Here is a 16,828-nt window from a genome sequence, read left to right on the forward strand (position 1 = left end):
ATCCCATTAATTGATCCATAGGCTGTGCACCCGAGGTTTTCCCAATTTTTTTATCCCAATTGATGTGCAGTCCCGAAAACTCCCCAAATTTATCTATAGTATCTATAACCACAAGCAAGGTCTCTTGTACTATGTCCAAAAAGACAACCATGTCATCCGCATACAATCCTATTTGATCTGTGCGGTCGGCTATAGCGATTCCAGTGATCTGTGGATGAGAGCAGATTCTAATTGCCAAGGCTTCAATAACTAGTGCAAACAATGCTGGAGACAGAGGGCATCCCTGTCTCGTGCCCCGTCTCAGTGAGAAAGGTGCAGATATAATGCCATTGACCAGTACCCTGGCCGTCGGGGACTTATACAATATATGAATCCAATTGCTGAATTTAGGCCCAAAGGCGAATCTCTGGAGGCAGGCAAATAAAAATGGCCATTCTACAGAGTCAAATGCCTTGGCCGCGTCCAGTGAGGCCAAGGCCCACTCATTTTCCTAGAACAATGTACTATACTGTACTATGGATTGGACCCGTCTTATATTTATCGAGGTGTTTTTTCCAGGCATAAATCCTGTTTGATCTGGGTGAACTATACTCAATATAACTGAATTGAGCCTGGACGCCAATATTTTGGTAAAGATCTTATAATCCACATTGACTAGGGATATAGGGTGGTATGAGCCGCATTCGAATGGGTCTTTGCCCTCCTTCCTCAGCACAACTACGTGCGCTTCGTATAAGGAGGCAGGTAGAGAGTCACCGATTGAGAAATGAGAGAAAACATCTAATAAAATCGGGGCCAATACATCACAATATTTACTATAGAATTCTATGGGGAGACCATCTGGACCCGGAGATTTCCCCCTAGCCATATCGGAGATGGCTGTAATCACTTCATCCAGTGTGATGTCCGCCTCCAGACACTCCCGTTGCGATCTGCTCAAAGTGGGAAACTCCAGATCCGATAGATATGCCCCACAGCTTTGAACTCCATGAGGGCTTCTAGAAGTATAGAAGTATATAGGGTTTTATAATATTCATGGAAGCACTCTAAGATATCTTCAGGGGATGTGGCTGTGGAGCCGTCCGCCCTCCGTATACCTAGTATTGTATTTGAGGTGTTATGCTGCCGAACCATATATGCCAGTAATTTACTGGACTGGTTTCCAAGCTCAAAGTAAGATTGTCGAGTGAAGAACAGTTTGCGTTTGGACTTGGTCTCAGAGTGTTGCATATACAGCCTGTATGAATGCATCCAGGCTGCTCTGTTCCCATCGGTTGGGGCTGTAATATATTCTGCCTCTAGGTCCTTAAGTCTCCCCTCCACCATGTCATCCTCATTTCTAGTCGCTCTTTTAAGATATGTTATGGATGAAGAAAGACACCCCCGAAGGTAAGCCTTGAGAGTATCCCACACCAAGTTAATATTCCAGGGTTTAGGGTGGATTTTTAGAAAATCTTCTATTTGGGTCTGGGTCCTATCGCTTTGATCAATTAATTTCAACCAAAATGGGTTTAACCTCCAAAAGGGTTTGCTAACATTTTGATTAGTCTTAAGAGTAAGGATCACTGGGCTATGATCTGATATGCCCCTGACCCCGTGTACCACATCATCCACCCAGGTCGCGACGTTGCTTGACCCAAAAATATAATCCAGTCTGGACAGCGTACGTCTAGTGGAGGAGTGACGTGTATTCTCGAGTGTTAGGGTGTCGGAGTCGCCAAAGGTCTATCCACCCGCCTCCCTCCACGCATTGCTGTAAGTCAGTCGAATCCGGGGTCGATTGTTGTCTCCCCCCATCTACCTGAAACCTGTCCTGCTCCTCATTCATCACAAGGTTAAAATCCCCCAAGCATAACACATATGCATCTGGGTAGCTGAGGGCAAAGCTCAGTGCCTGTTTAAGAACGGAAACGCGAGCCGGTGGGGGGTTATAAATGCATAGTAGCACATAATCTCTAGAATCTATAGACGCATATATAAACACAAACCGCCCCTCCAGGTCACGCCTTACCACCTTTGCTTCCCATCGTATGTTTTTATGTACCAATAAAGAGACTCCTCTGGAGTAGGTGGTGTGGAACGCATGCGTCGACCATTGTACCCATGGTTTGTTTACTAGTCTGGCTGTGTCTCGTGTGAGGTGAGTTTCTACTAGTGCCACCAGCTGAGCCCTGATTTGCTTAATTTGGGAAAATACCTTGATACGTTTTTTTGGGCGACTTAAGGCCTCTGACATTCCAGGTCATAACTATCATCTCTGACCCCATATCATATAAATCTGTTTATAGAACCAGGATCCCAAGTATAAGGCGCGTTTCACCCCGCAATTAGATGTGGTTAACCCACCAATAGTTTTAAGCCTATCTCTGCGAAGAAATAAAGTTAATGCAATAGCAGCTGTAAACATAGAAAAACAATATCGAACTTCAGGACCTTTCCGAGAAGTCCTGTAAAACATTTCAAACATCAATGGGGATACCACCACTGAATGCAGTGTCCTGGTATAGGTGGTATTGGAGTGCACAAAATAGGGCTCCCATCTCACAGGAACCAACTCCTGGCCAATTCCTCCATCACTCAAGGCACGGAAAAGTCTTGTCTTTCTCCAAAGGGGGCTTCAAGCTTTTATGGGAGATGAAGGGCACCAGGGGGCTCAGCAAATGTCACTTAGTAGACGTAGCCTCATTGCTTCTGCCCCTTAGGTCTCGGGTGTAACTGTAACCAGTCCTCAGCCTCAGCAGGTGTAGTGAAAATCAGAGACGACCCTTCATGCACTATGCGGAGCCGGGCAGGGTATAGCATAGAATAGATGATGTTTCGCTCCCTTAATTTTTTCTTCACATCCATGAAGTGGGCCCTCTGTTTCTGGAGGTCCACCGAAAAGTCTGGGAAGATCGAGAGTGTAACGTTGTTAAACTTAAGTGGGCTCTTCTGTCGGGCTAGGCGGAGTGCTGTGTCTATATCTCTGCAGTTGAGCATCCTTGCTAAGAAGGGACGCGGCAGTGCACCTGGAATAGGAGGTCTCATTGGAACTCTGTGCGCCCTCTCCACCGCAAACGTCGAGGAGAACTCGATCCCAAGATTAGATTTCAGCCACTCCTCCAGGAACCGTTCCGGATGCTGACCCTCCGAGTGTTCTGGCAGTCCTATGATCCGTATATTGTTTCGACGCATGCGATTCTCCAGATCATCTGCTTTCTGGCGTCATGCATTTGTTGATCCGGCCATTGTAGTCATTTTAGTTTTAAGTGGTTTTATTTGATCTTCCAGTTCTGACACTCGTGTCTCAACTTCTGTTGTTCGGGCCCTCAGGGATTGCATGTCTTGATGCAAGCGGCCCACCTCTGAGTGTACCTCCTCAATCTTCCCTGTGAGGGAGACGGACATATTATAAAAATATGCATTGCAGAGGCAGGGATTTGGACGCACGGGGGCACGATAAGAGAGGGGTGCAGAAGCGGCAAACCCCCAGTGAATCAACATGAGTCCCCCTAAACAAAGTGGAGCTATTGATAAGCTTAAAGAGTATGCAAGGGGTGGTCAGGCAGATGCCCCTAAAGTCAGGAGAAATACCACTCTAAAAGATCAAGCACCACTGGCTGATGGGTCAGAAGAGCAAGATGATTTAACCCTAAGACAGGTGTATGAACAGCTTCTACAAGCAATTTCTACAAGCAATACTTGTAGAAATTGCTTGTAGAAGCTGTTCATACACCTGTCTTAGGGTTAAATCATCTTGCTCTTCTGACCCATCAGCCAGTGGTGATTGACCTTTTAGAGTGGTATTTCTCCTGACTTTAGGGGCATCTGCCTGACCACCCCTTGCATACTCTTTAAGCTTATCAATAGCTCCACTTTGTTTAGGGGGACTCATGTTGATTCACTGGGGGTTTGCCGCTTCTGCACCCCTCTCTTATCGTGGCCCCGTGCGTCCAAATCTGTGCCTCTGCAATGCATATTTTTATAATATGTACGTCTCCACTTGCCCACCTCTTCCAGAGAGCCAGAAAACTGCAACTTTTATATTGTAAAATAACAATGAAGGGAGTCCCAGGGCAGCACAGCACTTAGAGTATATTTATCAGGGTGATGCAGGCCTGCACAGCGTGGGGACTTCAATATGTGTCTCTCCTATATTTTCATGTGTCAGAGAGAGTCTGCAGGGCCTGTCTTTCAAGGCTCACACTCCAAACCCTCCAGCACCCTAGGGGTTAATGTCTCCTGCACAGCCGCCGGCTCTAAGTGTGCTGCTCACTGATTGCCAGATACACAGCTAAGGGGGAGATAACTCCCTGTGCTCACCGCTCCCAGGTCTTCCTCTGTGGGTATATGCCTGTTGCTCCTCTCCGCTCCTGGAGTCACACGCCGCTGCTCACCATGCAGCTGCAGGGAAGATGGCCACTGCGTCCCACGCTCCAGCCCCAGGGGATTCAGTGATGTTGTGCAGGGCTCAGGGAGCAGCTCCAGTGGAACAGCCAGCCCCCAGACAATGCCTCTGCTCCTGGATCGTCCCTCAGGGTATGTTTCCTGCACTCCTCCTTGCTCTCTGGAGTCACACAGCGCCGCTCCCTGAAGGTGCCGGCCGCGGGGAAGATGGCTGCCGCTCCACGTGCTGCAGCGTCAGGAGATTAGTCGGCGCCGGCAGGATTAAAAGAAAAATAGCACCGATGGGGACCGACAGTCTCCAGGCGATGTCCCTTGTCACAGCAGCTGGTGGGCAGGTTGTCGGATCAGGTACCGGATGTTAAACGGCCAGGATGAAGTCAGGATTAGAGGAGCTCCTTCTCTGTGCGTCCTCTCTGGTAAGCTACATCGCTCCGCCCCCCTTCGGGTGCGTTTTTGGCCTCAAAACTGCATGACTTTGCTTCCCCAGCAAAGTCTATGAGTTTTCATTTTTGCTGTCCGCACACAACTTTTTTTAAGCTGCGTTTTTGAGCTTGGAAAAAAAAATGGACATGTCAATCCTTTCCTGTGTTTTTCTGCATTTTCCCCCCATGCAATGCATTGGAAAAACGCAGCAAAACGCAGCCAAAAACGCACCAAATCGCGGTAAAAACGCATGCGTTTTTTTTACGCGGGTGCGTTTTTGTGCGTTTTTAGCGGCCAAAAACGCACAAAAACGCAGCGTCAAAAAAAACGCAGTGTGTGAACTTAGCCTTACTCTGCAGGATCTGCTGTTCTGCTGAATAGACAACCCATTGATTTGACCAAGTACTAATACTGTGTAATTCCTCATATAACCTGTGGTGGTGCTGTAGGGAAACTGAACACTTAGGCTATGTGCGCACGTTGCGCACTGTCCCTGCAGAAATTTCTGCAGCGATTTGAACAGCACATGTGCGCTTCAAATCGCTGCAGAAAGAGCCCGTAATGAAAAAAAAAAAAAAAAAAGCCGATTCCATGCGCTCTAACTGCAGCCCCTCTCATAGACAGAGCGGGGGATACATGCAGAGCGCACGAAAGAAGGGACATGTCCCTTCTCAGAACGCTTGCTTCGGGCAGCAGCCGAAGCGCTGCGCTCCAATACGCCCCATGCGCACGTCTCCTGCATAATCTTCAAAGATTATGATGGGGACGCAGGACGCATGCAGTTACGCTGCGGTGCAGATCTGCATGTAAATACGCAACGTGCGCACATAGCCTTAGGCTATGTGCACACATTTACATCAAGCAAACAACATAGGTTGGATAACCATTACATCGATAAAAGCCAGAGAAACAAATGGTATGACTCCAAAATAATAAAAATATATACTTTTATTGCAAATTCATAAAATTAAACATCATAAAGAAAAAACAACATTCACAGCAGTAAATCCTCAGTAGAAGGTGGAACGGTACCATACATGTAGAGAATATAGTATATGAAAAGAAGGGAATTTTGTTTACTTACCGTAAATTCCTTTTCTTCTAGCTCCAATTGGGAGACCCAGACAATTGGGTGTATAGGCTATGCCTCCGGAGGCCGCACAAAGTATTACACTAAAAGTGTAAAGCCCCTCCCCTTCTGCCTATACACCCCCCGTGCTCCCACGGGCTCCTCAGTTTTGGTGCAAAAGCAAGAAGGAGGAAAAAATTATAAACTGGTTTAAAGTAAATTCAATCCGAAGGAATATCGGAGAACTGAAACCATTCAACATGAACAACATGTGTACACAAAAAAACAGGGCGGGTGCTGGGTCTCCCAATTGGAGCTAGAAGAAAAGGAATTTACGGTAAGTAAACAAAATTCCCTTCTTCTTTGTCGCTCCATTGGGAGACCCAGACAATTGGGACGTCCAAAAGCAGTCCCTGGGTGGGTAAATAATACCTCATAATAGAGCCGTAACGGCTCCGTCCTACAGGTGGGCAACCGCCGCCTGAAGGACTCGCCTACCTAGGCTGGCATCCGCCGAAGCATAGGTATGCACCTGATAGTGTTTCGTGAAAGTGTGCAGGCTCGACCAGGTAGCCGCCTGACACACCTGCTGAGCCGTAGCCTGGTGCCTCAAAGCCCAGGACGCACCCACGGCTCTGGTAGAATGGGCCTTCAGCCCTGAGGGAACCGGAAGCCCAGCTGAACGGTAAGCTTCTAGAATTGGTTCCTTGATCCACCGAGCCAGGGTTGATTTGGAAGCCTGTGACCCTTTACGCTGGCCAGCGACAAGGACAAAGAGTGCATCCGAGCGGCGCAGGGGCGCCGTACGAGAAATGTAGAGTCTGAGTGCTCTCACCAGATCTAACAAGTGCAAATCCTTTTCACATTGGTGAATTGGATGAGGGCAAAAAGAGGGTAAGGAGATATCCTGATTGAGATGAAAGGGGGATACCACCTTAGGGAGAAATTCCGGAACCGGACGCAGAACCACCTTGTCCTGGTGAAACACCAGGAAAGGGGCTTTGCATGACAATGCTGCTAGCTCAGACACTCTCCGAAGTGAAGTGACTGCTACTAGGAAAACCACTTTCTGCGAAAGGCGTGCGAGAGAAATATCCCTCATTGGCTCGAACGGTGGTTTCTGAAGAACCATCAGCACCCTGTTCAGATCCCAGGGTTCCAACGGACGTTTGTAAGGAGGGACGATGTGACAAACCCCCTGCAGGAACGTGCGTACCTGTGGAAGTCTGGCCAAGCGCTTCTGAAAAAACACAGAGAGCGCAGAGACTTGTCCCTTAAGGGAGCCAAGCGACAAACACTTTTCCAATCCGGACTGAAGAAAGGACAGAAAAGTGGGCAAGGCAAATGGCCAGGGAGAAAAACCCTGATCAGAGAACCACGACAGGAATATTTTCCACGTCCTGTGGTAGATCTTGGCGGACGTTGGTTTCCTGGCCTGTCTCATAGTGGCAATGACCTCTTGAGATAATCCTGAAGACGCTAAGATCCAGGACTCAATGGCCACACAGTCAGGTTGAGGGCCGCAGAATTCAGATGGAAAAACGGCCCTTGAGACAGCAAGTCTGGTCGGTCTGGTAGTGCCCACGGTTGGCCGACCGTGAGATGCCACAGATCCGGGTACCACGACCTCCTCGGCCAGTCTGGAGCGACGAGGATGGCGCGGCGGCAGTCGGCCCTGATCTTGCGTAACACTCTGGGCAACAGTGCCAGCGGAGGAAACACATAAGGGAGTTGAAACTGCGACCAATCCTGAACTAAGGCGTCTGCCGCCAGAGCTCTGTGATCGTGAGAACGTGCCATGAATGCCGTGACCTTGTTGTTGTGCCGGGACGCCATTAGGTCGACGTCCGGCATCCCCCAGCGGCAACAGATCTCCTGAAACACGTCCGGGTGAAGGGACCATTCCCCTGCGTCCATGCCCTGGCGACTGAGAAAATCCGCTTCCCAGTTTTCCACGCCCGGGATGTGAACTGCGGAGATGGTGGAGGCCGTGGCTTCCACCCACATCAAAATCCGCCGGACTTCCTGGAAGGCTTGCCGACTGCGTGTTCCTCCTTGGTGGTTGATGTAAGCCACCGCTGTGGAGTTGTCCGACTGAATTCGGATCTGCTTGCCTTCCAGCCACTGCTGGAACGCTTTTAGGGCCAGATACACTGCCCTTATCTCCAGAACATTGATCTGAAGGGAAGACTCTGTCTGAGTCCAAGTCCCCTGAGCCCTGTGGTGGAGAAAGACCGCTCCCCACCCTGACAGACTCGCGTCCGTCGTGACCACCGCCCAGGATGGGGGTAGGAAGGATTTCCCCTTCGATAATGAAGTGGGATGAAGCCACCACCGAAGGGAAGCTTTGGTTGCCTGAGAGAGGGAGACGCTCCTGTCGAGGGACGTCGGCTTCCTGTCCCATTTGCGTAGGAAGTCCCATTGAAGAGGACGCAGGTGAAACTGCGCGAAAGGGACTGCCTCCATTGCTGCCACCATCTTCCCCAGGAAGTGCATGAGGCGCCTCAAGGGGTGTGACTGACCCTGAAGGAGAGATTGCACCCCCGTCTGTAGTGAACGCTGCTTGCGCAGCGGAAGCTTCACTATCGCTGAGAGGGTATGAAACTCCATGCCAAGATATGTCAGCGATTGGGCCGGTGTCAGATTTGACTTTGGAAAATTGATGATCCACCCGAAACTCTGGAGAGTCTCCAGAGTAGCGGTGAGGCTGTGCTGGCATGCCTCTTGAGAGGGAGCCTTGACCAGCAGATCGTCTAAGTAAGGGATCACCGAGTGACCCTGAGAGTGGAGGACCGCCACTACTGCAGCCATGACCTTGGTGAAAACCCGTGGGGCTGTCGCCAGGCCGAACGGCAGTGCCACGAACTGAAGGTGTTAGTCTCCTATGGCGAAGCGCAGGAAGCGCTGATGCTCTGGAGCAATCGGTACGTGGAGATAAGCATCTTTGATATCGATCGATGCAAGGAAATCTCCTTGGGACATTGAGGCGATGACGGAGCGGAGGGATTCCATCCGGAACCGCCTGGTCTTTACGTGTTTGTTGAGAAGTTTCAGGTCCAGGACAGGACGGAAAGACCCGTCCTTCTTTGGAACCACAAACAGGTTGGAGTAAAAACCGTGACCCTGTTGCTGAAGAGGAACGGGGACCACCACTCCTTCTGCCTTCAGAGTGCCCAGCGCCTGCAGAAGAGCATCGGCTCGCTCGGGAGGCGGAGATGTTCTGAAAAATCGAGTCGGAGGACGAGAGCTGAACTCTATCCTGTAACCGTGAGACAGGATGTCTCTCACCCAACGGTCTTTTACCTGTGGCAGCCAAATGTCGGAAAAGCGGGAGAGCCTGCCACCGACCGAGGATGCGGTGTGAGGAGGCCGTAAGTCATGAGGAAGCCGCCTTGGTAGCGGCACCTCCAGCGGTCTTTTTAGGGCGTGACTTAGACCGCCATGGATCGGAGTTCCTCTGATCCTTCTGAGGCCTTTTGTACGAGGAGAATTGGGACCTGCCCGCACCCCGAAAGGACCGAAACCTCGACTGTCCCCTCCTCTGTTGGGGTAATTTTGGTTTGGCCTGGGGTAAGGATGTTTCCTTTCCCTTGGATTGTTTGATGATCTCATCCAGCCTCTCACCAAACAAACGGTCGCCAGAAAATGGCAAACCGGTTAAGGACTTTTTGGAAGCCGAATCTGCCTTCCATTCCCGTAGCCACAAGGCCCTGCGTATTGCCACCGAATTGTCGGCTGCAACCGCCGTACGGCTCGCAGAGTCCAGGACAGCATTAATAGCGTAGGACGCAAATGCCGACGTTTGAGAAGTTATGGACGCCACTTGCGGTGCAGACGTACGTGTGAGTGCGTCAATTTGCGCTTGACCCGCTGAGATAGCTTGGAGTGCCCATACGGCTGCGAATGCTGGAGCAAAAGACGCGCCGATAGCTTCATAGATGGATTTCAACCAGAGCTCCATCTGTCTGTCAGTGGCATCCTTGAGCGAAGCCCCATCTTCAACTGCAACTAAGGATCTAGCCGCCAGTCTGGAGATTGGAGGATCCACCTTGGGACACTGAGTCCAGCCCTTGACCACGTCAGGGGGGGAAGGGATAACGTGTATCCTTAAGGCGCTTGGAAAAACGCTTATCTGGACAAACTCGGTGTTTCTGGACTGCCTCTCTGAAATCGGAGTGATCCAGAAACATACTCGTTGTACGCTTGGGGAACCTGAAACGGAATTTCTCCTGCTGAGAGGCTGACTCCTCCGCTGGAGGAGCCGAGGGAGAAATATCCAACATTTGATGTATGGACGCGATAAGATCATTCACTATGGCGTCACCATCAGGAGTATCAAGGTTGAGAGCGGCCTCAGGCTCAGAATCCTGATCAGCTACCTCCGCTTCATCATACAGAGAGTCATCCCTCTGAGACCCTGAACAATGTGATGAGGTCGAGGGGATTTCCCAGCGAGCTCGCTTAGGCGGTCTGGGGCTGCGGTCCGTGTTAGAGACCTCACCCTGGGATCTATGAGACACCCCGGGGGAACATTGTTGTTCCAACTGAGGGGAACCAGGGGGCAGTGATTCCACAGTGCCCATGGTCTGAGATACCGGTCTGGACTGCAAAGCTTCTAGAATCTTAGCCATAGTCTCAGAAAGTCTGTCAGTAAAAACTGCAAACTCCGTCCCTGTCACCTGGACAGTGTTAGCTGGTTGTTCCCCCTGGGCCCCCCTTAGCAGAGGCTCCGGCTGAGTAAGTGCCACAGGGGCCGAGCAGTGCACACAATGAGGGTCAGTGGAACCTGCCGGTAGCGAGGTTGTACATGCGGTGCAGGCAGCATAGTAAGCCTGTGTTTTGGCACCCCTGCTTCTTGTGGGCGCCATGCTGTTGTCTCCTTTGAGCGACACAACAGGGTATATAGCCAGAAATCAACTGTGCACCATACAGTGTAAAGTATAGCCTGTAAACATATAAACTATAATTACACTTCTGCACCAAGTGGGGCCAGCACCTGAGGTGCTGCTTACCGCCCGCTTAAAGCGGTTGTGTGGCCACCAGAATCCCTGCCTGGGTCCCCCAGAGCTTGTCTCCCCTCTGCAGCGTCCGAGGAGCTGACAGGAATGGCTGCCGACGTCCTGAGGAGAGGAGGGAGCCGTGGGCGTGACCCAGAAAGTGCGGGAACTGGTGCCCCACTGTGCACAGTGAGGGGGGTGGAGTATGCAAAGCATGCTCCAGCCCTCAGTGCTGCCGTCCTGTACAGCGTCCCGCCCTTCCCCTGACTGGCAGGGCTGGGGGCGGGAAGAAAAAGAGACTAGGCCCAAAAGCCGGGGACTCGAGTTATAAGCGCGGCCGCCGTATAAGCGCGGTCTGCGCGGAAGTCCCCGGCGCATTAACAGTCCCAGCCGCGCCGCAGTGATAACAATGGCAGCGGCGGTCAGCGCGGTAGTCCCCATACAGTAACACAATCAGCGATGCTGCAGTGTATAATGGCACAAACGCGGTCAGCGCCGCGGTCCCCGGTGCACTAGCACACCCAGCAATGCTGGAGTGTTGCTGTGCGCAGTCCCCACGGGGACACAGAGTACCTCAAAGTAGCAGGGCCATGTCCCTGAACGATACTCGGCTCCTATCCAGCAGGGTCCTCAGGAGCTGTGGATGGAGCACGGTCTCAGTGCCTGGAGACCGATAGGATCCCACTTCACCCAGAGCCCTAATGGGGATGGGGAAGGAAAACAGCATGTGGGCTCCAGCCTCCGTACCCGCAATGGATACCTCAACCTTAACAACACCGCCGACAAGAGTGGGGTGAGAAGGGAGCATGCTGGGGGCCCTGTTAAGGGCCCTCTTTTCTTCCATCCGACATTAGTCAGCAGCTGCTGCTGACTAATCTGTGGAGCTATGCGTGCATGTCTGCCTCCTTCGCACAAAGCAAAAAACTGAGGAGCCTGTGGGAGCACGGGGGGTGTATAGGCAGAAGGGGAGGGGCTTTACACTTTTAGTGTAATACTTTGTGCGGCCTCCGGAGGCATAGCCTATACACCCAATTGTCTGGGTCTCCCAATGGAGCGACAAAGAAAGTTACTGTATAAGTCAACATACATGTGGTAATAACATTTCATCCCTACTCCATAGAGAAAGGTATACACAAGTCACTACTGGGGTTTCAACAATCAATCACCCTCAGAGATGGTATAATCCCTATGAATGCTGACAACATACAGGGATATACGCAATGTTTCAAAACATATGTCAGCAAATGGTTGGTAATGGTATTTAGTCCCTGCTCATTACGGGACGTCCCCTGAGGAAGAGGGTGAAACGCGCGTTGGGACAGGCAGGTGGTGCGGTTCTATCTTACTGGTCAGTATATGGTTGTCTTTCACTCACAGGGAGTATATCTTCCGTGAGGGTGATTTATTGTCAAAACCCCACTAAATGTGTGAGTGTATCCCAGCCCATAATGAGCAGGGACTAAATACCATTACCAACCATTTGCTGACATATGTTTTGAAACATTGCGTATATCCCTGTATGTTGTCAGCATTCATAGGGATTATACCATCTCTGAGGGTGATTGATTGTTGAAACCCCAGTAGTGACTTGTGTATACCTTTCTCTATGGAGTAGGGATGAAATGTTATTACCACATGTATGTTGACTTATACAGTAACTTTTCATATACTATATTCTCTACATGTATGGTACCGTTCCACCTTCTACTGAGGATTTACTGCTGTGAATGTTGTTTTTTCTTTATGATGTTTAATTTTATGAATTTGCAATAAAAGTATATATTTTTATTATTTTGGAGTCATACTATGTGCACACATTGCAGAGTTGGTTGCAGACAATCTGTAACCAAATCTGCATGTTCTGCAGCCGAGAAAAAAAAAAAAAAAAAAAGTCACATTTTTCTAGCAATTTTTTTTATCTATCTTTTCATTGCCTTCAATGGTGAAAACGCAAACAAAAACGCAGAAAAAAATTGGCATGATGTAGATTTTTTTTTCTGCAACCAAATCTGCAAGGAAAGAATTCTGAATGTGTGCACAGCGCTTCATGATTCTCAGACTTTGCTGGCAGATTTCCTTGCAGAGTTGTGAAAATCTTCAAGCAAAACCACGGCAAAAACACAACGTGGGCACACAGCCTTACTGTCTGGTTTCCCCACACATTACACCGATTCCTGGTGGTCAAAGCAGGGGGACACTTCATTTACGATCAGATTGTAATCAACAAATTTAATAGGTGTTGTTGAATGTATAAAATCCCTTTAATTAAAAAAAAAAAAATCTCTTATGACGGATTAAGTGAACAAAGGACATGACAGTTTGCAGCAACAATATCTTAAAGGAGTTTTAATACCAATGACCTATCCTTAAAGTTGGACAGTATTAGATTAGTGGGGTCTGACGCCTGACATCTCGGTCACTCAGCTAAACAGCAATGTGCTGCAATGAACTGAATATTAAAACTCCTTTAAAGCTGTAACAATGAGACCATTTTAATTAACAACTTCACATTAACATTTTCCTACTGTTTTATTGTTCTTCGCTCCACATTAATAGTACCCAATATGACTGTTTTGCAATCTACCGTGCTCAGTTGTATATGAATCAGACCCCCACAGCTGCTGAACTACTGAATTTACGCAATGAACAATAAACCTATAAGTACACGTTAATTAACACTTCAATAATTTGATGTCTCCATTCATCGAACAAACAAGCACACGGCAATAATTCCTACTGGAAACTAACCAGCATAATTGTTGTTACCATAGCAATACATGTTGTTTGAAAAGAGAACAAAGAAAAAAAACAATCCAAATAAATACATTCCATGATGATTCATTTATAAAGCTAGAGATGTTCTGACAAGCTGAACAGTACTCTCTATAACCAGCAGGTGTCACTGCGGTGGAAGCATTTCAACGAATGGTCAAAATCTAAAATTAATGTCTAATTAAATGGAGCACAACTATTAAAGAGATTTTCACACATAAGAAATTGATGGTATATCCCACTATTCAAAAGTGTTAATGCAAACAGCACACATTAACCATTCATATCCTTAACAAGGGTTTTACACACGCAACATCATGGGCCGAGTTCACCATAATCTGTTCACAGACAGTATCAAGTGCGACCTTACGGCCTGCCATAATGCTGGAAAAAGCTGATCACAAAATTAAATAACGCAAAGTATTGCTGTATATTATGCACTATGATGAAAGATCTTACAGAATGATGATGTCATATTGCACTTTGCTGTAAATATCCCACTTTTTCACTAAACCGATGTAATTGTCTTTAATTCAGTGCCTTTCACTCCTCTTCACATGACCACAATTCAGACTTTCCAGAATACTCTATACTATGTGCGTGAGCCGGAAGTCTCTTTTACACTTTAAGTCTATGGACCCTCGTCTTTTAAACTGTACGTCTATGGACCCTCGTCTTTTACACTGTACGTCTATGGACCCTCGTCTTTTACACTGTACGTCTATGGACCCTCGTCTTTTAAACTGTACGTCTATGGACCCTCGTCTTTTACACTGTACGTCTATGGACCCTCGTCTTTTACACTGTACGTCTATGGACCCTCGTCTTTTAAACTGTACGTCTATGGACCCTCGTCTTTTACACTGTACGTCTATGGACCCTCGTCTTTTACACTGTACGTCTATGGACCCTCGTTCTGATGTTCCATAGACATATTAAGAGACTTCCAGGTCACATCTAGAGCGTACAGTGATCTAGAGAGTTTGAATCGCCGTCACATGACTCAGAAGAGGAGCAGAACAGCGCTGAATACCAGAGGATTATCCCATTTACACTACAAGGTAATTTACACAAGTTTAAGGATTAAAATAAATTAACAGGAGTGCAACTAGTAATTACTAGAATAAATATAAATTTTCCCTAAATAGATTACATCCCATTCAGATAATGTGCAGGTAGCTCAACTCAGCCCTAGTTACTAGAAAAGGGCCGAAATACTATTCTTTGTGCAGCTCCGAGATGGAAATAGTAGGACCTACACCAATCAGGAAGAAACAGTATATTCAGGAAAGCTGAATGTGCTTATTTTCAGTTTATAATCAATCACTGTCTTCATCACTGTTTGTCAGCCTTTGTGAACAGAGTGGTAAACTATCATTGAATGACAAAAATTCGATCTGTGCTCGGCAAGGCGCACCGACAATCCGTGCTCGGCAAGGCGCACCGACAATCCGTGCTCGGCAAGGCGCACCGACAATCCGTGCTCGGCAAGGCGCACCGACAATCCGTGCTCGGCAAGGCGCACCGACAATCCGTGCTCGGCAAGGCGCACCGACAATCCGTGCTCGGCAAGGCGCACCGACAATCCGTGCTCGGCAAGGCGCAACTATTAGTACTGCTACTATTAGTACAACTACTATTAGTAGCAGCCATTGGGATTGAGAAACCTTTGGTTAAATAGCAAAAAGATAATGGACTGAGAGAAAAGCTGCACAAAGATAGTTACAATTTTTGTAGGTAGGTTAGTATTTCTTCTGTCTAACAATTATCCCTAAGCTTTTCGGCAGAACAGTGTAACTGCCTTGAATCATCAAGTGCTAGGCAGAATAATAAACAGTCTGGACAAATTAGCCAAAGTAGCTCGATTTTTCTTCCTAGAGCAATGCCTTGGGCAAAAAAAAAAAAAAATAAATAAAATAATAATTGTAGATTATTTCCCTGGCAGAATGGTAATGCTTGTAGAACACCAGCTAGCCATTTGATACTTACACCAACATTGTGCGGAGCTTCAAGAAATCATTGTGTTCGGGGTTCTCCACCTCCACAACACCCCATGGGTACAACCGGCCGCGGATTTTCTTTCCTTTTACCTCAATTAGTTGATTAGAGCCAATGACAGCAAATGGGATGCTGGCCTGGGAGAAAGCAAAAACAAGATTCCAATTAGATAACTGACTACTTTTTTTTTTTATAAATCAAACAAATTTTCTTATGCAAATTATAGTCATAACAGATCCTGGCATCATCAAGATATAATATAAATCAAGGGCCACAGTATTCTTTATATAACTACAAACAGTCCATCCCTTTTACCCCCCCCACCCCCCTTGTCCCACTATTCACTTAACTAAACCCTCCAGTGAGAAGAATTTGCAATACAAGTCATACCAAATACAAGATCAAAAAAGCAAATAAAGAGCACATCGCCGGCAATCTCATGAGAAACCATAGAAGGACTTCACATCCACTCACCCCATTGTTTATCATCCTTGGGAATGGCGCCTCTTTTGAGAAATATTCTTTTTTCCATTAAAATTGTATTTAGGCTGGCAATTACCTCGGACATCCCAGGGGGGCTAGCGGCCAGCCAGTGTCTAGCAATCGTTTTCCTGGTCTGATACAGAATTTTGGATATTGCGGGTTGTGTAGCAGCAGCAGAACTACCTCCTCCTCCCAAGATACCAACTTTCGGACTCGCGCGTATCTCTACATTGAATACTCTCTCTATCAAGTTGCCTATCTTTTCCCAGAGATCAGATAACTAGGAGCACGACCAGAACATATGAAGCAAATCTGCACCCTCCTTCCTGCACCTTGGACATTCATCGTCAGTTCTAAGTTTGATCACAGACTACTTTTAATCATAGAAAGAGATCAGAGTATAGGATCAATCAGACCAGACGCTGATACTTCCACAATGTGTACTGAGATTTTAATGACATCTTGAGAAACAAAACTAAAAGAAAAGTTGAGCGCAATGGTGACTGAATAAGTAGGGTGAACACACTGGGACACTTTTAGGAATATGTGGACCTTTACCCCTGGACAGTTTAAGGTGGTGTCACACACAACGACGCAGCAGCGATCACGACGACGACGACTTGACCTTATCAGGATCACTGCTGTGTCGTTACATGGTCGCTGGTGAGCTGTCAAACAGGCAGATCTCACCAGTGACCAG

The 16,828-nt window shown here is 47.9% G+C and overlaps 1 protein-coding gene across 1 annotated transcript in view; it reads right to left on the reverse strand.

Moving 5' to 3' along the window:
* LOC142249445 (septin-2A) overlaps positions 1-16,828 on the reverse strand; it is a 146,816-nt gene that overhangs the window by 55,666 nt on the left and 74,322 nt on the right. The window contains exon 9 of the mRNA XM_075321109.1: positions 15,637-15,782. Within this exon, the coding sequence (XP_075177224.1) occupies positions 15,637-15,782 (146 nt within the window). The remainder of the gene's footprint in view (positions 1-15,636; positions 15,783-16,828) is intronic.

Source organism: Anomaloglossus baeobatrachus, chromosome 1, assembly GCF_048569485.1.
Source record: "Anomaloglossus baeobatrachus isolate aAnoBae1 chromosome 1, aAnoBae1.hap1, whole genome shotgun sequence".
NCBI classification, from domain to species: Eukaryota; Metazoa; Chordata; class Amphibia; order Anura; family Aromobatidae; genus Anomaloglossus; species Anomaloglossus baeobatrachus.